The following is a 23,040-nucleotide window of genomic DNA, read 5'->3' on the forward strand; positions in this document are numbered from 1 at the left end:
GCATAGAAATAGACTCGGTTAGAGATGATGGGAGAAGAAAGATATTCTTAGCGAGCTGAGGTTTGGAAAGGTTCGAAACTCATGATTGCTTGGACTGGTCCAATCAGGAAGAGAGAACTATAAGGCACGTTGGAAAGAACGAGACATCAGACACTTCGCTTACGGTTGCAGGCACTTAGTCTACTTGAGGTAAAATGTAGGAAGACTTGAGGAGTGTCGGGCGAAACACCAAGAACTGAATACGGTCGCAAGATACAAAGCAATCCTCAAGGATCAACAACACCCAATAGAAAATTGCTTATGTTAAGGATCACGAGGAACGACAGATCAGCAGGCCGCAACACCAAGAGCCAATTCAGTCCAACATTCAGCCACATTTTTGTCATCGATGGAAATTCACATGTAACCGAAAACATTAGAAAAAACTTAAAGGGCCCGAACGTACCGGTCTGGAAAATTGACCAACTGCAGCTTACGACAGTGATCTCCAGGTCTTCGGGAGAGCTAGCGTCCGTTGGACGCCCGAGCCTTCCATTGAATTGGATCGGAGGGTACAACAAGGTGCTTACGACGAGAACCAGTGATGGATTTTGATGTGTTAGGGGCACACTAACATGTGTAGTTTGGTGATACCTCCTTGTGCTGCTTCTCGTTCTTGGCTGTGTATCTTGGCTGCTGATGTGTCTCTAAGCCATAGACATAAGTGCTGACGAGCTGAGAGTATTGCTCTGAACATTGGATTGAATGAGGAGGGTTCAGAGGGTGCCTTGAGGATGTGAGCCTGTCCCCCGCATTCTCTCCAATAAACCCCATACACAGCTTCAACTGTGGATGCTATAATCACATCCTCGGTTCACTTGACTCAAAAAGGGCCACGTCCCGCGCCTCAAGGATTCAAGAGACATTGTATCAATGGATGTATCGCGGGGGAATGAATGAATCAGGGGAATTTATCAACTCCCCCAGGTCTTCTCCAAGTGCCGCTATCCCATATTCTGCTAGCTACAGACCTGTGCTACTCCACGAAATCTGGGGCTGCCGAGGCACATGGGCGTAATGGCGTACCAGACTGCGCAACGCGCCTCGGTCTACGCTCTTCCACTTTTGCGCTTAACTTGATGGCGTTCGCCAGGCTCGGAAACTTGTCCAGAAAGTCTTGGAACTGAATTTCTTCAAAAACCCAATCCTAATCTCGTTTCTCTTTTCCTACCTCTTCCCTCCCTTTTTTGCTTTTATTCTGTGATTAAGCCTTACCAGTAATTATCTGCAAGGGATCAACTGGCTCCTTGTGCTTGTGTTCCTCCGAATACCTGCATTCAACCAACCCATTGTCCTCTTCCCACTTACTCTCTCTCGCTTGGGTAACAGAACAGCTCCAAGCATACTTCTCTCCCCGCAGCAATCGACTCGCTCCGTGTCCTTGTGTCCTTGTCTCGCACAAAACTGTAACCCCTCCAGCAACTTGACTCCTCGCCTCCGATCTTCACCATGGCTCTCCAGACACAAAAAGACTACGACGCCCTATACAAGAGGCTCACCACAGTCCCTCCCCCCGGAAAACCCTACGGTATTCCCGTACCCGGTACAGAACGACCTAACCGCACCGCCGCCTACAGACACTGGGCAGTTGGTGATGGTCCCCTCGTCACAGCGCTAGAGCCTGGTATCAATTCGACACACGACGTCCTTGAGAGGAGTGCGCGCAAGTGGCCCAACTCGAGATGTCTCGGAACCCGCCATTGGAACCAGGCGACTCAGCAGTGGGAGGACAAGTACGACTGGATCAGCTACGGTGATTTCAACGCCCGAAGGAAGAATTTCGGTGCCGGTCTCGTTGAGATTCACAAGGCCATCAACTATTCTCCTGAAAAGTACGGTGTCGGTTTGTGGTCGCAGAACAGGGCTGAGTGGCAGATCGCCGGTAAGGTTGCCCCTCGTGTGCCGTGAACCTGCATAAGAGACATTGAGCATGTGGTTGTAGTTGCTGACACACTAATTACTAGACTTCGGTATTGCTTCTCAATCACTTTACTCGGTATCTCTCTACGAAACTCTTGGTCCCGACACAACAGAATACATCATCAACCATGCCGAGGTCGCCTGTGTTGTCTGCTCCCTCCCCCACATCCCTGTTCTTCTTAAGATGTCTCCCCGGCTACCCGGTTTGAAGCTCATTGTCTCTCTCGATCCTCTTGAGCAGGGTGAATTGGCTTCCCACACCAAGGCCTCCGTCCTCAATGAGATTGCTTCTCATCATGGCATCCAGATCTACTCCATGGCTCAGGTTGAGGAGATTGGCGCCAAGTCTGGACGTGCCCCTCGTGCTCCCAGCCGCAATGACATCTGCACCATCAACTACACCTCCGGTACAACTGGCAACCCCAAGGGTGTTCTCATCACCCACGGAAACGCCGTTTCTGCCATCGCAGGTGGTCGAACTAATGGCAATGTGAGCAGCAAGGACGTTCACCTGTCCTATCTACCTCTGGCCCACATCTACGGACGACTCATCGATCAGATCGCCGTTGCTGAGGGCGCTGCCATTGGTTTCTTCCGAGGTGACATTCTAGGCTTGGTCGATGACATGAAGATCCTCAAGCCCACTGGTTTCATCTCAGTTCCTCGACTCTTCAACCGCTTCAACTCTGCCATTCGCACTGCTACTATTGAAGCCGATGGTGTCCGGGGCGCTCTCTCACGACGTGTCATTGACACCAAGAAGGCCAACATGCGACTCCCTCCCGGAAAGGCCTCCAACACCCACTTCTTGTACGACCGAATCTGGACCCCCAAGGTCAAGGCCGCCGTGGGCATGGACAGAGTCCACAGCATGGTCAGCGGCAGTGCTCAGCTTGATCCTGATGTCCAAGAGTTCCTGCGCGCCGCTTTCGCAAACCACTTCGCACAGGGCTTTGGCATGACCGAGACGTATGCCGTCGGATCTATCCAGGCACGGGGTGACTTTACCACCGGCAACATCGGCGGCCCCATGTGCTGTGTGGAACTCTGCCTCGAGTCAGTTCCCGAGTTTGATTACACCGTGAATGACACGCCTAACCCTCGTGGTGAGCTTCTCCTCCGCGGTCCCGTCATCTTCCGCGAGTACTACAAGAACGCCGAGGAGACCGAGAAGACCCTCGACGCCGATGGTTGGTTCCACAGTGGTGACATCTGCGAGGTTGACAAGATGGGCCGCTTCAAGATCATTGATCGCAAGAAGAACGTTCTCAAGCTTGCTCAGGGTGAGTACATCTCCCCTGAGCGCATTGAGAACGTCTACATGGGTAGCACGAACCTCATCAACGCCGCCTATGTTCATGGTGATGGTACTCAGTCCTCATTGGTCGCCATCTTCGGTATCGACGTTGAGAACTTTGCCCCTTTCGCTAGCAAGATTCTCCAGGAGACCATCGCACCCAACCAGGTCGCCGATCTCCGCCTCGCCGCTAACGACCCCAAGGTGAAAGCCAAGTTCCTCAAGGTCCTCGACGGCATTGGCAAGAAGCACAAGTTCAACAGCTTCGAGAAGGTGCGCAATGCCCATCTTGAGATTGATCCTTTTACCATCGACAACGGTCTATTTACCCCTACGTAAGTTTTCCCCCTAATTTTGTCTTGTTTGGAGTATATGCGCTGACGTTGTTACTAGGCTTAAGCTTAAGCGCCCCCAGGCCGCCAAGGCCTACAGGGAGCATATTGACCGCATGTATGAGGAGCTTGCTGCCCAGGAGCCTGTTGGAAAGAACAAGCTGTAAAATATGTTGTGATTATTAGCTCAAAGATGTGGTTTTTTTTTGGCGTTAGAGCTGCATTCCAGATTTTCTATATATGTTGAAGATGTTGAGCGGCTTGAACTTGTAAATGAAGATTACAGTGTATGTCAATGCATAGCTACTTATTGATTAATGCTTCCTTACTTCTTGAAAGATATTTTTCCGCCTAATACTGGACTTTTTGAAAGTGTTATACAGCCTACGTTCTTGATCTTCTTAATGTAGATTCTATAGCTAGAATACTACAATACCTTATTCTTATAAACTCTTATTTAAAAGCAATACTTTAGCTAAAACTGTTTTTTAATATAATATTTTATTAATATATTAAGTTCTAAAGCTTTATAAAGCCTTAGAGAAGTAATATTTTAAGAATTTTAATAATATAATATTAAAATAAATAGAAATAAAAGCCTATTAAAAGTTATAATTTTTAAAAATAAGCTAAATTAAGTTATATAGCTAGTTTATATATTAATAGACTTATAACTTAGTAATTAATAACTATTTTAACCCTAACTATAAATAGTAGTCCGGATTAATAGCTTCTCCTTCTTTAGGCTTACTAGACACTCTTTTAATGCTTCTAACCCACCTTATCACCGCATCAACGCCATATGGGGCCATGAAGTAAGTGATTCACGTCCTTTACGCGTTTAATGTCATATTTTTGGCCCTTTTCCCTTCTTATTCAAATCCTCGACGCGTTTCCTGATGGGTTTAGGGCTAACAACTACAAGGTCGCTCGTCAAACATGGCGGCATGCCACATGCACCTATATCTATACTAAATAGCCTCCCGGTACCCTGTGATGAACCACCCCCAAAACGGAGACGCGTTAGTACAGGCCTACAGAGAAAGCGAGGCGTCAAGGAGTGCCTCTTAAGCCAGGTTACGCCGCTTGTAGAGAGGGCTGTTGGGCATCTCTCGAGGGATGTTTACCATGTTAACGCCCTGGCTATCAAGGTAACAAAGAAGGCTATATATGGGAAGGCTCTATGGCTAACTAGGGATCTAGACGGTAACGGAGCTCAGCATCAACAAGTTCTTTAGGAGAAGATGGGACGAGACGGGTGGCTACTTGAGTCAGCAGGATCTAGACGTGCTTGCGATCCAGGCGCATGATGTTGTTAGGGGTCTTGCGGGGGGTTCTGTGGGTGTGACGAAGCCACAGCGGGAGCTTGTTTGCTAACATTTGCAAGGAGTTTCGCATATCTCCTCTATCTTCAGAAACACCAGAGCCTCAGCTCTTACCACCACCGAGGTCAACGCCGAAATCTCAGCCGCAAGGACAAACAGCACCGACGATCGTGAACACGGAAGCAACGAGAAAGTCTGAAGACCGGGACTCTCCCATATTCTACGACGCGCTCACGTCGCAACCCTCACATCAACCAGAGCTTCCTCAAAATGTCGAAAGGAAGCCTTATAAACCTCGGGAGCGACGGGAACCGAAGCCCAGTAACCGCTATTACCAGATTTCCGAACGACCCTACCTTTCGGCAGCGCATCGCAAAGCTATTGAGGAGGGAACAAAGAAACCGGTGGCTGTTAACAATGAACTTATCGCACAACCCATTGTCTACCATGTGGACTTCAGCCCTGAGGACATCGCCGAGATTATAGGCCAAATATCACAAAATGAGAACAAGCACATACCGGCAACCCGCGAATCTATGATGGAGCAGATCCGACTACGAAATCGCCCTCTGATACCGATACCTGGACGAACCATACGAGACATGAGCGCATTTGCTTCGGACTTGTGGGCAGGAAAGGTCGCAGAGACACCACGAGTCCTTTCGTTCACTGCTGAGCATGTTACGGAGGAGACAAAAAAACAACAAGGTGAAATGAGAAGGACTAGCAGGCTTTCGTCTTTGTTGATGGCTCGAGAAATGGAAGGCAACCAGGGCTTTCAACGCACTCGGGAATACCTGAACTTCCAAGCCGAATTTAAAAGATTGTGCGAGGACGATCTCCAGGTTGTAACTGAGTTCACCAATTGCGCTGGTGATATCACCACAGGTGCATGGGTCTCGAGAGAGAGCTTTCTATGTGGCACTACTACACACTCTGATACGCATAACCAACAATACAACAGACCTGGAAACTTGCTCCTTTGTTCAACTGGAAAGGGTACGCTGCGGTCCTTCCCCGATCACCGAATACCTCGTCCACGGGTCGAAAAGGGGGGGAATTCCACAGAGGCCATGCGCCAGAGCCAGGACCCTTGGCTATACTCATCAGTCGTGTCATGCGACTACAGCGCTGAAGATGACTTAGCTTATACGTCGAGCTTTGATAAGACGGTCAAAGTATGGAAGGTTGACCCGAAAGGAGAACACATGGAGGCCATGGCAACATGGCAACATACGGGCAATGTCAACTTCGTGGCTGCTGCAGAGGATGGATCTGGTCGCGTGGCCACGGCTGCAGATTCACCAACTGATGCCGTGCGCATCTACACCATTACAAAAGGAAATGAGTCGAACAGTACCTACCAGACGTTCTCATGCTCACGAACTGATGCTGATGGCTCAGAGAAGTGGGCATACTTCCCAGCAACAATGCAGTGGGGACGAGCTAAGGGCTGTCAGCATTTGCTTCTTGTTGGGTATTCTCCTCGCAGCTTGACAGGCGACGATCTAGACATTCCCGAGGACAAGAGGAGTTCAGGAGAGATTATCCTCTGGGATGCGGAACAGGGTGTTCGGATCCCTGTGATGACAGCTTCAACGGCTAACGTCTTCGAAGTCGCCTGGCATCCAACGTTACCCCTTTTTCTGGTGGGGGTAACACCTACGGGGATGAACAACGTTCCCCGCAATGTCAGAACACAAGTCCACGTATTTCATCGTGATAAGGATCGCTTGAATGGCATTGGATTTTGTCAGCATCAAGCTCTTGACTGCTATGCTTCTGACATCAACGAGCTGACGATTGTGCCCAACTCACCAGGGCACGCTTACGTAACTGCGGCTTGTACCGATGGAAAGGTTTATATATGGGACACAGCACAGGGTGACAAGCCCATCCACACGTTGCGACATGGAAAACCCATTGAAGAGTATTACGGCGATCGCGAGAAGGAAGACACGGGCGTCAAGTTCACGGCGTGGAATACGAGCCTTGATCGATTCTACACTGGATCGAGTGACGGTGTGGTGAAGGTCTGGAATGTCCGCAAGCTGAAGAACCCCTTTGTCCGTGATATTCTTACAGCCCCTGGACCGATCGCTTGGGGCGGTTTCTCACCGGACAACTCCAAGCTTGCCATCGGTGATGCCACAGGCCGTTGCTTCATCTTATCAACTGATGAGCGGGATATCCCAGAATCGCACATGATGACACTTCCGGGCACCACTCGGCGCCGGCGCCGGCCTATACCCCTGATTCCACACCCGGAACCGGCTCCACCCACGCCGGCGAGGGATGACGATGAAATGCTCACCGATGATGAGCTTTCAGACGCAAATATCGCCGATTATTCGAGACAAACATATCTAGACAGCCAATGTCTAAAGCTCACATCAAACCCAGTTATAGGCGTTGTACAAGGCCCCCGCTACCAATCCACCAACCTCTACCGCCGAGAAGCTCACTATGATGAAGACCCCTCAGCACCTCTCCTGGCTCATTTCGAGCGCCGGCAAAAAGATAGCGAGGCCGCTAGTCTCGGCAGAAGACGCCGTTCAGTGCGTCGACTTAGAACCCCTTCACCACCAGATGAGCGTCTTCAGAGAATCCATGCTCAAAATGCGAGCAAGGACTTAGATGTGAATCATTTAGAAGATAGTGAAGTGAAAGAACTTGTTAAGTCCGCTACGTTGCTAAGTATTGAGGAGGACTGGGGTTTTATATATGAAGAAACCATGAGCTCTGATGAGGACGCTTGATGGAAGTACTAGCTATTGAAGAACAGCATCTTGGGGTCCTATATGCAGTACTTAGCCGTTAATTAAACCAACAGCATATTCTACCTTGATTTCCTTAATGTTGTTATATGTCGACCTATAGCCCTATAAAAGTGAAATTAGGAAGAATATGGGCACTTCGGGCTGTTTTAACCCCAAGAAGCAATTATCATGCTTCGCTTCCTAAGGCCTAAGAACTGAGATCGGCAAGCTTCGTTCTCAACTGGCCAACCCCACTACTCAACGCTCAGACCCGAAACAACCCGAGCTCATAGGTTCAAGCTCAACAATGTCATGGCAGCTTCATGATAGGAAGAAATCATGACAATTGCAAAGGGGCTAGTAAATTAAGGTATTCTTACTGAGATGGGATGCGTGATCTGCAGTCATTTGAACCATAAGACTCCAAACAAAGGTCATTACGAGTGGTAAAGAATGAAACATTGCGCACTTGTTTTCTCTATTCAAGTCAAACCCACAGGGTCCATGACTGTACAGCTAACTATCATAGAAAGATAATCTTCAAGGCGCGAGTACCTCCTTTGCGACGGCCTTTTTACAGGCTTGTGTCATTACATCAGAGATATTCGAATCCATACATTAGACAATCCATACGTCAAGCTCACCATGAGCGATATTTTCAAACCAGATTCCTAAACGCCTTCTAATGCTTAGCGGTGACCGACTCGCCGGTCAGCTTCTCAACATAAGTCTTCGCCCTGTAGTCGTGCGGTTAGTGTCGGTCGAACCTCAGTAAAGCGGGTGAAACTTACATATCGCCAAAAGCAACCATGCAGACAGTCTGCCAAATACCAAGAGAAATACGGGGAGCGATACCACGGTAAAGACCCCTGACGCCGTTGGTCTCGTAAATGTACCTGAAGGTGTTGCCGACCGTCATCTTCTTGGGACGGTTGGGATCCTCCTTCTTGCTCTGCATCTCAACGCGGATGACCTCAATGGGCTGGTTCCAGGCGCTGAGACCACCACCAAGAGCACTGGCGATGACCTTCTCACCAGCGGACAGCTTCTCGCCCTCCTTCTTGCCAGTGAGAGACTTGATCCAACCCTCAGCGAGACGGCTGAGGCCGAATCGGCTACCCCAGTTGGTCATCTGTCGGATAGCGACAGCGTTGACACCCTTGTTGATGCCACGAATACCCTCCTTGCGGTAGATCTCAGCAAAGGTCTGGAAGGTAGACTGGGGCTTGACACCGGAGGCAGCCATCTTGTGCTTGGTGATCTCGACCGTCTTCATGCAGGTGCAGAAACCCATGGTGGCGTAAGCCTGGGCAACACCACCGGTAACACCACCAAGGATACCGCCGCCAAACTCAGAGGCACCAGCGACACGGGCGTAGTACTCGGCCTCGGAGGCGACGAAGAGAAGGACGGCGCCCTTGCTGGAAGCTTCAATCCAAGCCCAGGGGATGAGACCTTGGTAGACTGTGGCATGTGAGTCAGTAAATAGTCAGGAGTGCATCGAGTTTGTGGTTATCAACTTACAGCCCAGGGGACCACCGCGGGCCCAGACGCGTCCCAAAGCCGCAGCCATGCTGTCACCTCGGTTGGCAGCCATGGTGGTCTTGACGACCTCGAGAGGCTGTCCGAGGGTGGTCACTTCGAAGAGGTTGAGACCAGCGCCGAGAAGCAAGTTGGAGAACTTGATGGGCTTCTTCTCCAGCTGCTTGTCCCCAATGGGAGCTGGAAGATCGGTACGGATAGTAGCAGCCATGACTTTGGGAGTGTCGTAGAATAAGGGCCCTGACCAAGGGATTAGGGTGCTTCGTCGCTGGGGAAATTTGAGGGATCGTTGAAGTATTGAGAGAGGTTGATGAAGGAGGAAGAAAAGAAGTGTACAAGAATTCGGGAAAGAAAGGGAAAAGGGAGAGCTAGAGGCGTGTGCTGTGCTGGGACTGGTTTACGTGGGGGGGAAAGGAGCAGTACCCGGGAGAGCTAGGGATTGAGGGACTGTCGGTACGTACCGGTATTGAAGCACACCTAAATGCTGAGTCAGATCCAATGAAAACAGTTGGATGGATGGCTGCAAAAGCGCTGAGCTGAGGCTAAGCAGAATAAGCTTGGGGGCCCCCCGGAGAAGTAGCCGATTTATCGGAGGGGGAAATACCAACAATAGATGGGGTTTTCCTGCGGTTGCGGAGGTCAATCGCCGAGGTTGAAGCTGTAAATGGAGATAGGCATGCGCGAGAAGACCCGAGCTTAGAGAGTAGTTAATCAATCATGTTTTGCATGTGTTTCGGTGCGTGTTTCTCGTTTATTTGGGTAAAGCCACTGTACTCACTCATGTTGGCACGTTTATAAGGCTGACGGCGCTATTCAACAGGCTGAGAGCCACAACACTATTCTTAGAAAACAACGAGAAAAAAGGAAGAAAATGCAGTCAAATATCATCTATAGTGATTTTTCATAATGCTGACCTTTCTCCGAATAATCAATTGACCCTCTTCGGAGACTTCTCTTCCTTGTACGACTTGATTCCAGCTCCGAAAGTCTCGGATCGCCGAGATCAAGTCACCGAGATCAGATCAGCTCCCGTGGATTGTATTGGATCTCTCATGTGAAATCGGAGTCCGGGGGTGGATGGCCTGGGGTTCAATGGCCGACAGAGAGATCCCGCGGGAGCAGATTTGCTTGTGATAATGATTTTCTAGATTCTTCTCTAGATTCATCTTCTTTATTCATAAGACTGACCAAGCCCACCCACTTCTGAAGCTCTCCGTATTTTCACTCACACCAAAAGGTCCACATTGCTTACAACTGCTGAGCACAGTTATCATAAGCTCACAAGTCTAGACCTCAACAACTAACAGCTAACCTGCTTCACTATCACTCACAAACTACAGACAATTCACTACACCTTGAAACATACATCTTCAACAATCAATCCAACAGCTTCGCAGCTCTCTTACTTCCCCATTCGGTAATAACCTCAGCCACCCCCCGAAGATCACAGCTCTCACCTCTATTTTCGTCCCCCCTGTGGCGCCAAATTAGAGGGACCTGGAGCTCTCAACGCCCCTCCTCCACCCAACCGATTGAAGGAGTGTCTAGACTGTTGAGAGCTCGGGTCCCTGAAATGGACGGATCCCGCAAGGGATTTTGTCGGTGTAATCTCTCACCGAGACTACGTGACGTACATGTTATTCACTTGTCACATTTACGATGCAGGGGTTTTCTGCAGACGGGAGAGAGAATTCAACAATTCTTGAGTCTCCTTGGAAGTTTGAACCAGAACCACGGGCATTCTACTGGTGAGTTGTCCCGGCTCGCAAGGCTGGCTAATGTAAGAAACTTTCAATGGGGTCAACATTCCCGTCTCCACCAAAGAAAAAAAAGTTCGAGATAACGACGCTATCACGGCGTAAGTGAATATGCTGTATGGCAACACACAATTTACTCAATTGTATTTACAAAGAGCTCAATTGCGAGTCATGACATGGAATCAGTTCGTAGACACGAGGAACTTTGCAGATTAACTGTTAAATCATTTCATTTCAATCGGCGCGCCGCGACGACTTGCTCATTACTAAACTAAAACAGTCCCATTGTGTTGTACAAATGCCATTAACTCGGCAATCCATTCTGCCCATCTTCTGAGCATTATCCTCCCGTCTCCTTTTTCCCTTTCATTTTTAAACTCCTTACAGCTTCTTGACAAGCTCGGCCCACTTGTCAGTGGAGAAGGACTTGGGTCGCTCAATGGGGGCACCGAGAGCGCGGTCGATGATGAGCTGGGGAAGAACACCAATGGCGCGAGAGACACCGAAGAGGACGGTGTAGTAGTTGGCCTCAGTAAGACCGTAGTACTGGAGAAGGACACCGGAGTGGGCATCAACGTTGGGGTAAGGGTTCTTGGTCTTGCCATGCTCGGTGAGGACACCAGGAGCAATCTTGTAGACCTGGGAGACGAGCTTGAACATTGGGTCGTTGGGCATCTTCTCCTGGGCGAAAGCGCGCTGAGCCATGTAACGGGGATCAGTCTTTCGGAGGACGGCGTGGCCGTAACCGGGGACGACACGGCCGGCGTTGAGGGTAGACCAGAGGTAGTCAGTGATGGCCTTGTCGCTGAGATCGTCACCGACAGACTTCTTGAACTCGGTGAGCCAGTTCAGGACCTCCTGGTTAGCAAGACCGTGGAGGGGGCCGGCGAGACCGTTAAGACCAGCGGCCAGAGAGAGGAAAGGAGAGCTGAGAGCACTGCCGACAAGGTGAGTGGTGTGGGCAGAGACGTTACCACCCTCGTGATCGGTGTGGATGGTGAGGTAGAGACGCATGAGCTCAACGAAGTCGGCGTTGTCGGCGAAGCCAAGCTGGTTAGCGAAGTTGAAGGAGTAATCCTTGTCCTTCTGGATGGGAGCGACCTTTCCGCCCTTGAAGACGTTCTGGTAGATGCGAGAAGCAATGTTGGGGAGCTTAGCAATGAGGTCCATGGAGTCCTCGAAAGTGTAACCCCAGTACTCCTTCTTGTTGATACCCTTGGCGTAAGCCTTGGCGAAGCTGGAGGTGTGCTCGAGGGCGGTGACGGCCAGAGAGAACTGAGCCATGGGGTGAAGGTCGGTAGGGCAGTGGTCGATGAGCTCCTCGACGAACTTGGGGAGATCGGAGCGGGCAGCCCACTCAGCGGAGAGGTCGCGGACCTGCTGCTCAGTAGGAACCTCACCGGTCAGGAGAAGCCAGAAGAGACCTGCACGGTTTAATGTCAGTATTCATGATATTGCGAGGTTTTGTGCGCATTGCTGCGACTGGGCTGAACTCACCCTCGGGAAGAGGCTCCTTGCCACCGGGAGCCTTGGGGAGAAGCTCCTGGCACTCGGGGATGGTCTTGCCACGGAATCGGATACCCTCCTCAGAGTCGAGGACGGAACCCTCCCAGACGAGGGCCTTGATGCCACGGGCACCACCATAGACCTGGTCAAGAGTGACCTTGTCGACGACCTTGGAACCATGCTCCCTATGTGAATGTTAGTTATCAAAGTTCAACTGCCGGTGGTTCTGTCGTCGTTTGCAAGCTTGAGGCTCGGCGTGGGCCCTAGCTCGGCAAACAATGAACCGAGAGGAGAGAATGCGACTGACTTTCGGAGGGCCTTGACCTGCTCAATCTTCTCGGGCAGCAACTCGGCGAATCGCTCCTTCAGGGTCTGTAAGGATAATCGTTAGTATATATCTTGTGTGTTTTGTGTGGGCAATCATGAGTGTCAAATGGGTAACGTCCATGACGTTTTGGGATCCATGAAGCTTGGGTTTGTGCTTTATCCGAGGTTAACATACCTGAGTCTTAGCCGAATAGCATCGAACGGCGTTGAAGACAGAGCCATTGATAGGAGTAGAGCGGAGGGAAGCCCGCAGGGCAGCGTTGCTGAGACGGGCGACAGAAGCCATTGTGAGAGATAGTTATGCAGACGAAGAAGATACGAGTGCAAAAGCAAGAACAGGAACAAGAGGCGGAGATGCCGGAGGGAAGAGGAGAGGTATATGAGGGATAGGATAGAGTGGAGGGGAGGAAAAAGTAGGTTAAGTTAGGTAACGGGGAGGAAGAGGTTCAAGTAAGCCAAGAGATCCAGTCGATAAAAAAAAGGCGCAAGCTTGAGAGGGAGGCACAAAAAAAAAGTAGACTACCCCGTCTCATTCTGTGACATTGTCCTCTCAGCTTGGCTCTACCTTAGCTGTGAGTACTGAACCTCGGGGACCGGGGGTACGGGGGGCATGAAGCATCAAGCGGAGCGGGACTTATGGGGCAGGATACAGTGCAGACAGCCCGGTTTTGCTCGACGGGATGGACTTTTACAGGGGGTTGGATGGACAGCCTCAGCCAGTTTTTTTTTTTTCTTCCGCCGATTTACCAGGGGTGACGTTTCTGGGGACAACGCTTTTTTTGTTTTGCTTTTGTTACTGGGGTTTCAATTCTGGACATCATGAAGTCAATATCTGTCTGCTAGAGGTAGAGGAGAGGTATCTTTGCGGGGTTGAAGAGCTTCAGCGTTTCATTAGGTCGATAGCTGTCATTGAAATCGTCATTTTTGTGTGTTGGAGAATTGACTTCAGCCCGTCAAGTTCAATCTAATCTACCCTCGATTACATCAGAGCTCGCTACAGTAGAGCACAGCACCCTCTTTTTCGACCATACCCAGCCGTATTCCGTCATCAACTGCCAGTTGGGTAGTATCCGTTAATAGTCCTCGGTTATGCCCTTTTGCAACTATCTAATGAGTTGAGGTAGGTAAACAGAGCAAGTTGATATGTATCGCTGCCAACTGACCGATCGCTATCCATAATAGTGTCTCACCGGAACTACATGTCCCCTCTATGATCCAAGTGCCATGCTGTCCTCTTATTTTGATGAGGTTGCACAGGCAGAAAAAAAGTGACTGAGCTACGACTCTAGAGGAACATTTACCGCGGGCCCCCTCAACCTGCATCTGCAAGCCCCAAAATTTCGGCCCCAATCCCTGTCCCTCTCCCGCGTTCTCAAGCTCCAATTCGACGCACTCCAAGCCCTCCCCCAAATGGCCGAGATGCCTGCCGTAGGGAGCAAGAAAACTTTAGACCATGAATAAAGCTGCTAAAATAACTGGTCTGGATGTCCACTATTGCTGCAGAAGATCTACTGAAGTCTTTTTGTCGTTCAGGGTAGAAGTCTTAAGTATTCTTGCCTCCCCAAGACAGGATGGAACCCCAACAGCTAGTGATAGTCTAGGCTTGTGTCTTGGGTCTGGGGGTTGCGTTGGCTTGGCTTGTGAGGACAAACAGGATGAGGGAGGGAGGGCTTGCGGCTGCTTCTCGGCACCAGATGTTGTCTGTGTGTTTCTCAGCATTGATTGATATTTGACAATATGCAGGAGCATGGAGTGAAAAAGAATCAATATGGGTGCATTCAAAATCTACTCAGCCAGGCTCTACCCCCTGTTGTTTACATTCAACGTCGGATTTTTCTCTCATCATGACAACTTCGGAACTGGTGTACCCCCCGAATATTGTCTCCATGATGGAAATGTTCTTGGCTCCACCAAAACGAGCCCCTTTGGAAGAACAAGTGGAGATACCATCACAATCAACACATTTGTTTGGCTCATTGCTCGTGGGACCTCGGTCATGCTGGCCATTATCGACGTAGCCGTGATTTGACGTCAGAACCAAAGATGGGTTCGTCGGACCTAGAATTAAACACGAGGACAAGACGACCCGGAACTACCGTGATCCATCGCCGGGCCTCCGAGCCAGCGCCGCAGGGCTTCGGACTGCCGACCTACCCTTCTATCCGGCCAGTAGAAGGTCTCTACGGAGCATCCGGACAGCTGATCCCTAACCGCCATTCTCCAAGAAGATAATCACATCTGATCGCGAAACCTGTTTGAACGAAGCGCTCAACTCAATACAGTATTTCCGATCACCCGGTCACCTCGGCTGTTTCAAAACCACCAACATCGGCTATTCTGTCTTGTGATGCTGTCTCCAAGCACCATCTAATGGCTTTCAGCAACTTGGCATTTCTTGTCATACCTTTCTCCAATAATCACGATGTATGTATCGTGGGTCCCTCGACAATCTATTATTAATTATTAGCCATTCGTTTCACATATCGCTTCATGATCTAGGCGCCCACAGCATCCTTGATACTAATAACATAGCATGCTTATTACCGCAGCATCTTGGCCGAAGTGCATGCTTTTCATCGAGATTTACGTACAGACTACATAAGCTCAACAAGAAATCGCGCGTTTACGGAATTGCTTTCCTCTTAGATTGGCCTCGTCTTGTCTGTGTCCTTATCTAGGGTATCATGCACTCCACTAACACTAAAAGCTTGTTACGGATTCAATCCGGAAATGTAAACCATAATAAGTCCCTGGTTATGTAAACTGGATGGTGACCTGGTAGTTGCAAGCATCTACATGAATATGAGTTTGCCAATAGGTAACTGTTTTTGATTCTCAGTCCAGATTAGCATACAGGCATTAGTTGGGACTACCCTCAAGCAGCAAAGCTTACCGCGTGAAGATAGAAGAACATAGAACCAAAAACAAGAGCATGACTTGGATAAGTCAAGCGTACATGGTTGTGGTTAATTCCACTGCTTTGTTATGTCCAGTAACTTACATATTGTATACATGTGGAGCAGTATCTATAGTAACAAAGAAACAACCATACTCGGGAAACAGAGCTCGGTCACAAATGAGAACTACCTTGCTTTATCTTATCATAGGTGGTGAATGCCTGAATTACTGCAGTACAAGTCTGGCCAGGCACAACGGTCGTGATGTTGGTAGAGGTTCAGAGGCTTTCCTTTTCTGGGTTGGCACCGGATAAACTATCAGGACCACCAAACCCAAACCCGGAATAAAGATTTGCGTGACCTGGAACCAGACTGCGACACTTAAAAAGGCTGCCCCACCTGTCACGCTCCTTCGCCTCAGCTTTTCTCCTCCCACTTCATCCATCATCACCTCACGAACCAAGAAAAGAGCAGCATCACTCTTGACGACGACGCCCATCGAGGCGAACACGCAAACAACGCCAGTGCAGTCATTTTCCGACCTTGTCTCTAGTACTGACAATTTTTTTCTCGTTTGACGGTCTCTGTTGGCTTTATCGCCCACTGCACAATCTCGTGACTCGTCGCGCTCCTGACGCAAACAGTAGAAGAGCTTTCTCTCGCACAAGTCGTACCTGTACTCCTGAGGCCTGCCTTCTCTATTTGTATTTGCGTCGCATATTTCCAGCTGATACATTACTTCATCTTACAATAACTGGGACTGCTCTCGTACTACTACTACTTATCTCGCCAGTCGCGACTGCGTAAAAGAAAAAAAATTCTCTACCTGCCCACCTAAGGAAGGAAGGACCCGCTTAAGCTTTTTCGTACCTGAATAACGCGACAAAGAAATTTTGATTCAGACAGAAATATTCTTCTGCGTCTCTTCTCTTTGCCTCGCTCCTCTCTCGTGCTGCAGGCATTTTATTTCAAGTGGCATCGCCCACCTCTGGTTATTTCGTTGTGGGATCATATTTGGCTGGAGTGCATCGCATTTTGAGGCATCACGCGTAGCTCGTCGACTACTCCAGTCTATCATACAAGCACCACACACATTACATCAATTTCAAATCAAATCATCATGGCGTCCGCAGTCGCGGATTTGGAGACTGGTCTCCAGGCTATGCTCAACTTAAAACCGCCAGGTGTGTCCGGATCTCGCATCACCAGTTTGACCTCTCTTTGCGTTTCCAACATCCAGGTAAGGTTTAACCAAGCATCTCTATTTGCTGCAACGCCAAACAATCGCTAACTGCTTGTGCCAACAGGCCGAATCCGTCCTCATTCAGAAAATCTTCACACACTTCAAAAAGACACCAGGAACACACAAGTTAGGGGTACTCTACGTCGTAGACTCTGTAACCCGGAAATGGCTCGAGCAAGCCAAGGCACAGGCACAGACAATTAACAGCTCTGCCCCGGATGGAACCTATGCCGCTGGCGTCAATCGAGTGACAGAACTCATGCCTGTTTTGATGAATGACATCCTTCAATCCGCCCCGGAAGAACAAAAGGTACGCATATCTGACTATCACCCTCATGTAGCTGGCAACCAGTCACTGCCACGTGCCGCGCATACTGGAGCATCTTGCAAGGCGCTTCTGTTGACGACCCTCGTTCCTTGACATATTTGACCTTCGTACTATTTATATGGATCGTAACTCACACATAATCCACCGTGTAGGAAAAGATTAAGAAGCTCCTTGATATCTGGGAGAAGGGCCAGACGTTCCCTACACCAATGCTCGAGTCTTTTAGAGAGAAGCTCAACGCACCACAACAGAGTACGTTTTTCACGCAAGCAGTATCACACCTGGCCTCATATGCTCAAGCGGTACTGCTTTGTTGCCTCAAATCAACTTGTAGTCTAACACATGTGATGTTATAGATGAATCGACAACTCCTCCCGGTAGCCCGCCGCCCAATGTGCTAGGCTCGCAGCATGGCAGCGCTTCAGCTCCCGCTACGACTTCAGCTCCTCAGGCTCCTAGCGGTACATCTATTCTTGAAGCTTTGGCTAACATCGCTCGTCAAAACACAACCGCTCCCCCTGCCAACCCCTTACCGGCTCCCACAGCACCGTATAACCTGCCACCTGCCGCGCCACCTCAACCAGTATCATCTGCTACGCCGCCTGTATCGTATCCTCCGGCGTCGCAACCCGTAAATGTGCCGTCTCTTCCTTTCGGCCTCCCACATATGGGGGCGCAGAATGGATATGCAGGCTCTCCTCTGAACAACCCAAGTAACCCACCTAATCCAGTCAATGGGGCCATGCCTGGTGCAGCACCTGGCCTTGGGCTTGATCCAAGCACTCAGCAGCAGATCATGCTAATTAAGGCGCTCGCTGACCAAGGTATTCCATTTGATAAGATTCCTGCTCTCATTCAGAGTATGGGTGGTGCAGGAGCCGCGGCCGCAGCTGGCGCTCTCCCAGCTCAGCAGCCTGCTCCTTATGCACAGAGTCCCCAAATTCCTGGTCAAACTGCATGGGGTGGCCCTTCAGGCAAGCCAGAGGATTCACGTATGCCAGGCTACGGCCATACAAGATCTCCTCCTAGATTCCATGGACGTTCTCGTTCACGATCTCCTGACCGTGGCTGGGGTGGTCGTGGCTCTCCTCGAAATGGACGTGATCGCCCAGACTATGCCCGTGACTCTCCTAACCGTGGTCGTCATGATGACCGCCGTGGAGGTGAATATCGCCAGCGTAGCCCTCATGGACACCGTGGACGAAGTGAGACCCCGCTTCATGAACAAGGCTCAGCCGACAAATGGGTCGAGTACGATCCAACTCTTCCATCCGGACACATCAAGGTCTATAGCCGAACATTGTTTGTTGGTGGAGTAACGTAGGTGTATCCTCATCTGTATTCGTATCGCGTTAACTAACCAAGGAACAGCTGCTCTGAGAGTGAATTGCGTGGCATATTTGGCCGCTTCGGTACGGTGCAAACATGCATTGTCAACAAGGACAAGCGACATGCTTTCGTGAAGATGCTTAGCCGACAAGATGCTGTCAACGCCAAGCAAGGTACTGAGGACTCCCGCAATCTGGAGGTGCCCCTTCGTGTAAGTAACTGTAGTCTCTATTTGGTACTTTGACTCGAGCTAACTTTAGCAGACTCGTTGGGGTGTTGGTTTCGGCCCTCGGGACTGTAGCGACTATTCAACTGGTGTCAGCATTATTCCTATCCATAAGTTGACGGAAGCTGATCGCAAGTGGATGTTGACCGCCCCCTTTGGCGGCAGCGGTGGACAACCCATTGAGACTGGCCTGTCAGTGGAGGAGCCCGATATCGAGATCGGAGCTGGAGTCTCATCCAAGGCCATCAGCCGACGCATGCAAACGGACAAGGGCGGTAGCAACGGACCCAAGTCAACTCGCAATCGGGACGAAGACCTCTCCCGTTGGCGCCGAAGTAGAGACAACGGCTCAAACGGACACAATCGTCGGGACGATCACCGCGACCTTGCTCAGGATGGACAGAACATGGTTGCCTCGTTCCCCTTTGGTATTGGCACACTGCCGAACGGCATGCCCAACTTTCCCGCTGGCTTCACATTCCCTGATCCTACAAATAACTAGAGATTTCTTCCCAGGAGGACGCACAAGATTATGTAATGATACCCAGGTATGGAAATGGGAGGACATTTTGTTATTTTATTGTTGATTTCCCTGGTTGCTTTAAGCAGCGAAGAAGGCGGCGTTGACAACATGGCTCCAAGGTCTATACAAGGACTTGGCTTCGGGAGACGGTTTCTTGCATCAGTTGGCGGGCAAATAGTCGTGATTGACGGCTTCGTGCATGCGCATTGACGACCAGATGTGTTTTTGTTTGTTTCATGAGGGCCCCTTGGCCCACGTAGCTTTGTTGGCTACAAATGAAAAGTTACGATATTCCACTAAATACTTGCGCCTTGTGAAGTCGTGCCCGTGAATTCGGGTCGGTCATGGTAGTCGCCGGGTGATTCAACAGTGCCCCCAGGTTCCAGCGTTGTACTGCTAGAGACTTGCCATATTGATGATGTCCTTTTCACATCTACGACCTATAGCAGTGTCCTATACATATCGTTGAATCTGAATACAATATGTTGTTCGCCTCTGGAGTGGTTGTCTGTTGCTATTATTCCCCCAGGGTGGAAACATGTTGTATCCAGGAATGAAGTCTTCATCATTGTCTCTCTTTTTATATAGGCTCTTACATGGATGTTCAACATCCCCTGGATGCTTTATTGTTCTGAAGGGGTCGTGTTGTCTCGTTCTTGTCGAGTTACATGATCTGACGGCATCCCGGCGCACCTGCAGGGTAGTCAACTCAGAACTTGACCTCAAATGTCATCTTCATGTTTGTACAAACATGTCCTGTTTGCTTTTCGATCCTGATGGCCGTGGTCTCCTATGTTACTTTACTCACTTTACTTGGTTTTCATGTTTGTGTAAGCAACTTGTGGCTCTGTATGATCGAGTGTCTTCCCTCGTCAAGAGTATCGCCTGATGGCTTGGATCACTCGTCACTTCCGACACAGAGAAGAAAGCCGGTCCATCCGTTACAGACAACATTTTCGCTTCTAGTATTGTGGTTGTATAGTCGAATCGTATTGTGATTCCCCGACTGCTCACAGCAAAGCCATGCGAAGCCTCAACAGTGACGACTCGTTTCTGGGGTCATTGCCGTGCTTTCAATCACTTCTATACCTTTTATAGTACTGTTTAAAAAAAGACATTTATTCATGTATGAATTTTTGTCTATATTTGGTCTTCGGGTCTCCGTACTTATGAGTCGTGCATGTATCTGAAAGCCTTTCTGGCTCCTTCCTGGGTCACATCGAATGGTTAAACGGAGAAGTACTTCAAACTTATTGCTATCGATATCTCAACAACATAGATCTGGACAGTACAGCAAGACTAACACGCTTCTTCCTTTGTAGTAGATATCCCTCCGTGTGCTTACATAGACTGTGTATCTCGGGTGATATATCCTTCTGAATAGTCCTTCCGTAACTTGGTGAGCTTAGTTCTAGGGGGGTGGGGGTTACAAGAGCCTTTCGTCAAGTTGAATGGAATTCACCGGAAAACTTAGTCATGGCCTCTTGTATTTATTCAAGTTTAACTCGCTATGTAGATAGATTCCACGATGTACTTAAAGCTCGAGAGGGATCTCAGCCTCGTCATGCGAGTTTGGGCTCTTTATGTCAACACAACATATCACTCTAACTAAACTCAAACTAAGCTCCCTAGTTCAACATTCCATCATGTGCACACGATTTATCCCCAACCACATAATCCGTCAACAGAAAGCCAAAGTTATGCGTTGCAATTAGTATCCCCTCTCTTTGACCTTGATCGCTCTATCTCAGCCCGGTACAGGGTAGCCACCACCACTCTCACCACTCTCACCCGCATTTCGATCGTCGCAGTAATCTTACATCCCTCCCTGCAACTCCTCACGAGCACGTCAAAGCGATCACGATCGTCTCATCCCTGAACGTACTCGCCAACAGCACTTGCACCGCCAAGACAAGACAGACCGTGACGATCGAAGCCTTCACCGTCGGTAGTTAAAATAAAGTCGACAGATCGACAGCGCCATTCTATCAGGCAGCAATAAACTCATTAATGCCGTTCATTCACATGACTAGCCATTCATCGATACCGTTTTCGATAGATTACTGTACTTTTACTCTTCCTTTGTTGTCAGAAACAAGGTTCGGTTATCACCAGAAACCCCCATGGGGCTCGATTGGGGTATAGTGCGAGATTTTCCCCTGACTAGGTTGGATTGATCACCGACGGTCCTTTTAGATAGAGACTTTGGTATGACAGTTGTTATTTGATGTGGAAGTATCAGCTAGTATGTTGAGTATTCTCTATTGAGACAAGGTACGTAAACTGACTCGGAGCTTGACTGGCTGTGACGTCTCTACCCCTTCAGCCTCGAAATTACGCATTCAGGTGATGCAGAAAAGATAAACAACCAACATGCTCAGGCAGGGATATCCATCATTATCTGCCACTACGTAACAACATGGTCTTAACTTAACAAGAGACACATATCGCACTTGTCTCGAAGCCCCAAAATTAGAAATCCCTTGTGCTAAACCTTTTGAGATGCAACTAATTGTCGCGCGGATGGATCCCTTCATCCACAGTTTGGCTCCAGCGCAATATCCGACTGCATACCAATCAATCCATCAATCGATTACAGTAAACACTCCGCGCTGAACTGAAACCATAGTCATATGCCCATCCCACGCCCAAAGCACGCTGCAATCTTACTCCATACCCACTGACCTGCCGCTCAAATCGCGACGACAGAAAAATAAACATCTGCTTCCTGTCAAGTCCGAAATTAACGGAGCCACTCAAGGTCCATCCATCCCTTCATCGTGCATGCATGTTATCCATACCATGAAAATCCAGAAACTTTCTACCAAGCACGCACTTGCATGACTAGGAAAAAAAGCAAAGGTCACAGAGAAACCGAAGCACCACGGGACTGACCGACTCGAGCCAAGACGGAATAACAGACAGCTCAATTATAAACATCATCCATCTACTTTGCCTCAATCGTTGTCAAAAACGGCAAGGGGAGTTCTGTCGTATGTAGCTTCAGAGTGGACTGACAGAGTCTGGGAGTAGACTATAATGCCGTTCTACACGGTCTGGACAATGATGAGTTATGCTGCCCAGGCTCAGCCTGCAAACGTGTGCATGTATGTTAGCGGTCTGGACAAATACTCACGTTGCTCTATGAGTCTAGACGAAGACCCTGTCGATATAGCCTCAAATCCAAGTCTTGGTACAACACATGGGGACATAAAATTATCGTATGGTTTGGTGGCGGTAACAGAAATCGAACATCGAGAACACATGTCTTGGCTCTTGGCTGTCAAGTCTTGGTTCATCTGGCCAAGGTCGGGCGTGTGGAAAAGAACAACATCAGCCAAGAGCCAAGATTCACATCTGTGGCATCAAAAGTGTTGGCATCGGTAGTCGCCGTCTTGGTATCTTGGATGATCGACTTGGAAACATAATAGGGCTGGACGACTAAATGCACGTCCTCTGACATACATCGGATTCCGAAATCAATAGTCACTGAGGCTATGTTCGTGACCAATTTCAAGATCAACGGGACGCGTCGTCAATCATCGAGGCTTGTAGAATTTCATGGATACACAGGTGGTAAGTAAATGGAATTGCGACTCCTGGCGACACAAAAATGACGACGCCTCTTTGAAACCAGCAGCTGTGTCACTGGGCTCACATATGTGATGTCGCTCCCGATCTGCAAGGCTT

At 49.3% G+C, this 23,040-nt stretch overlaps 5 protein-coding genes across 5 annotated transcripts; 3 read left to right on the top strand and 2 right to left on the bottom strand.

Moving 5' to 3' along the window:
- The first annotated feature begins 1,094 nt into the window (after nucleotides 1-1,094).
- FOBCDRAFT_212972 (uncharacterized protein) lies at nucleotides 1,095-3,956 on the top strand. The gene is made up of 3 exons (XM_031194332.3): nucleotides 1,095-1,921; nucleotides 2,004-3,591; nucleotides 3,650-3,956. Exons 1-3 carry the CDS (start codon nucleotides 1,489-1,491, stop codon nucleotides 3,753-3,755), a joined length of 2,127 nt encoding a protein of 708 aa, XP_031029070.3. The 5' UTR covers nucleotides 1,095-1,488; the 3' UTR covers nucleotides 3,756-3,956.
- A 440-nt stretch (nucleotides 3,957-4,396) lies between these two features.
- On the top strand, nucleotides 4,397-7,761 carry FOBCDRAFT_212974 (uncharacterized protein). Its single transcript, XM_031194334.3, has 3 exons — nucleotides 4,397-4,739; nucleotides 4,792-4,926; nucleotides 4,976-7,761. Exons 1-3 carry the CDS (start codon nucleotides 4,488-4,490, stop codon nucleotides 7,670-7,672), a joined length of 3,084 nt encoding a protein of 1,027 aa, XP_031029072.3. The 5' UTR covers nucleotides 4,397-4,487; the 3' UTR covers nucleotides 7,673-7,761.
- A 358-nt stretch (nucleotides 7,762-8,119) lies between these two features.
- FOBCDRAFT_174569 (mitochondrial FOW-1 like protein) lies at nucleotides 8,120-9,838 on the bottom strand. Its single transcript, XM_054702930.2, has 3 exons — nucleotides 9,197-9,838; nucleotides 8,464-9,136; nucleotides 8,120-8,409 (listed from the first exon to the last, which is right to left on the bottom strand). Exons 1-3 carry the CDS (start codon nucleotides 9,423-9,425, stop codon nucleotides 8,355-8,357), a joined length of 957 nt encoding a protein of 318 aa, XP_054558905.1. The 5' UTR covers nucleotides 9,426-9,838; the 3' UTR covers nucleotides 8,120-8,354.
- Nucleotides 9,839-11,168: 1,330 nt separating this feature from the next.
- Nucleotides 11,169-13,301, bottom strand: FOBCDRAFT_7853 (citrate synthase-like protein). The gene is made up of 4 exons (XM_031194341.3): nucleotides 12,980-13,301; nucleotides 12,785-12,849; nucleotides 12,469-12,662; nucleotides 11,169-12,395 (listed from the first exon to the last, which is right to left on the bottom strand). Exons 1-4 carry the CDS (start codon nucleotides 13,088-13,090, stop codon nucleotides 11,353-11,355), a joined length of 1,413 nt encoding a protein of 470 aa, XP_031029079.1. The 5' UTR covers nucleotides 13,091-13,301; the 3' UTR covers nucleotides 11,169-11,352.
- Nucleotides 13,302-16,629: 3,328 nt separating this feature from the next.
- On the top strand, nucleotides 16,630-19,439 carry FOBCDRAFT_7861 (uncharacterized protein). Its single transcript, XM_059612256.1, has 6 exons — nucleotides 16,630-16,941; nucleotides 17,009-17,254; nucleotides 17,425-17,524; nucleotides 17,629-18,592; nucleotides 18,644-18,812; nucleotides 18,865-19,439. Exons 1-6 carry the CDS (start codon nucleotides 16,822-16,824, stop codon nucleotides 19,327-19,329), a joined length of 2,064 nt encoding a protein of 687 aa, XP_059463924.1. The 5' UTR covers nucleotides 16,630-16,821; the 3' UTR covers nucleotides 19,330-19,439.
- The last annotated feature ends 3,601 nt before the right edge of the window (nucleotides 19,440-23,040 follow it).

This window comes from Fusarium oxysporum, chromosome I, assembly GCF_013085055.1.
Source record: "Fusarium oxysporum Fo47 chromosome I, complete sequence".
In the NCBI taxonomy this organism is placed as follows: Eukaryota; Fungi; Ascomycota; class Sordariomycetes; order Hypocreales; family Nectriaceae; genus Fusarium; species Fusarium oxysporum.

Bases quoted from the DNA above. Each gene is read 5' to 3' on its own strand.
- FOBCDRAFT_212972 (XM_031194332.3), top strand. From the start codon at position 1,489: ATGGCTCTCCAGACACAAAAAGACTACGACGCCCTATACAAGAGGCTC. The intron at 1,922-2,003 runs GTAAGGTTGCCC...ACTAATTACTAG, and splicing joins GGCTGAGTGGCAGATCGCCG to ACTTCGGTATTGCTTCTCAA. The intron at 3,592-3,649 runs GTAAGTTTTCCC...CGTTGTTACTAG, and splicing joins AACGGTCTATTTACCCCTAC to GCTTAAGCTTAAGCGCCCCC.
- FOBCDRAFT_212974 (XM_031194334.3), top strand. From the start codon at position 4,488: ATGGGTTTAGGGCTAACAACTACAAGGTCGCTCGTCAAACATGGCGGC. The intron at 4,740-4,791 runs GTAACAAAGAAG...CTAGGGATCTAG, and splicing joins TTAACGCCCTGGCTATCAAG to ACGGTAACGGAGCTCAGCAT. The intron at 4,927-4,975 runs GTGGGTGTGACG...AACATTTGCAAG, and splicing joins GGGGTCTTGCGGGGGGTTCT to GAGTTTCGCATATCTCCTCT.
- FOBCDRAFT_174569 (XM_054702930.2), bottom strand. From the start codon at position 9,425: ATGGCTGCTACTATCCGTACCGATCTTCCAGCTCCCATTGGGGACAAG. The intron at 9,137-9,196 runs GTAAGTTGATAA...CACATGCCACAG, and splicing joins CCGCGGTGGTCCCCTGGGCT to TCTACCAAGGTCTCATCCCC. The intron at 8,410-8,463 runs GTAAGTTTCACC...GCACGACTACAG, and splicing joins ATGGTTGCTTTTGGCGATAT to GGCGAAGACTTATGTTGAGA.
- FOBCDRAFT_7853 (XM_031194341.3), bottom strand. From the start codon at position 13,090: ATGGCTTCTGTCGCCCGTCTCAGCAACGCTGCCCTGCGGGCTTCCCTC. The intron at 12,663-12,784 runs GTCAGTCGCATT...ACATTCACATAG, and splicing joins CAGGTCAAGGCCCTCCGAAA to GGAGCATGGTTCCAAGGTCG. The intron at 12,396-12,468 runs GTGAGTTCAGCC...TAAACCGTGCAG, and splicing joins CAAGGAGCCTCTTCCCGAGG to GTCTCTTCTGGCTTCTCCTG.
- FOBCDRAFT_7861 (XM_059612256.1), top strand. From the start codon at position 16,822: ATGGCGTCCGCAGTCGCGGATTTGGAGACTGGTCTCCAGGCTATGCTC. The intron at 18,593-18,643 runs GTAGGTGTATCC...ACCAAGGAACAG, and splicing joins TTGTTTGTTGGTGGAGTAAC to CTGCTCTGAGAGTGAATTGC. The intron at 18,813-18,864 runs GTAAGTAACTGT...TAACTTTAGCAG, and splicing joins ATCTGGAGGTGCCCCTTCGT to ACTCGTTGGGGTGTTGGTTT.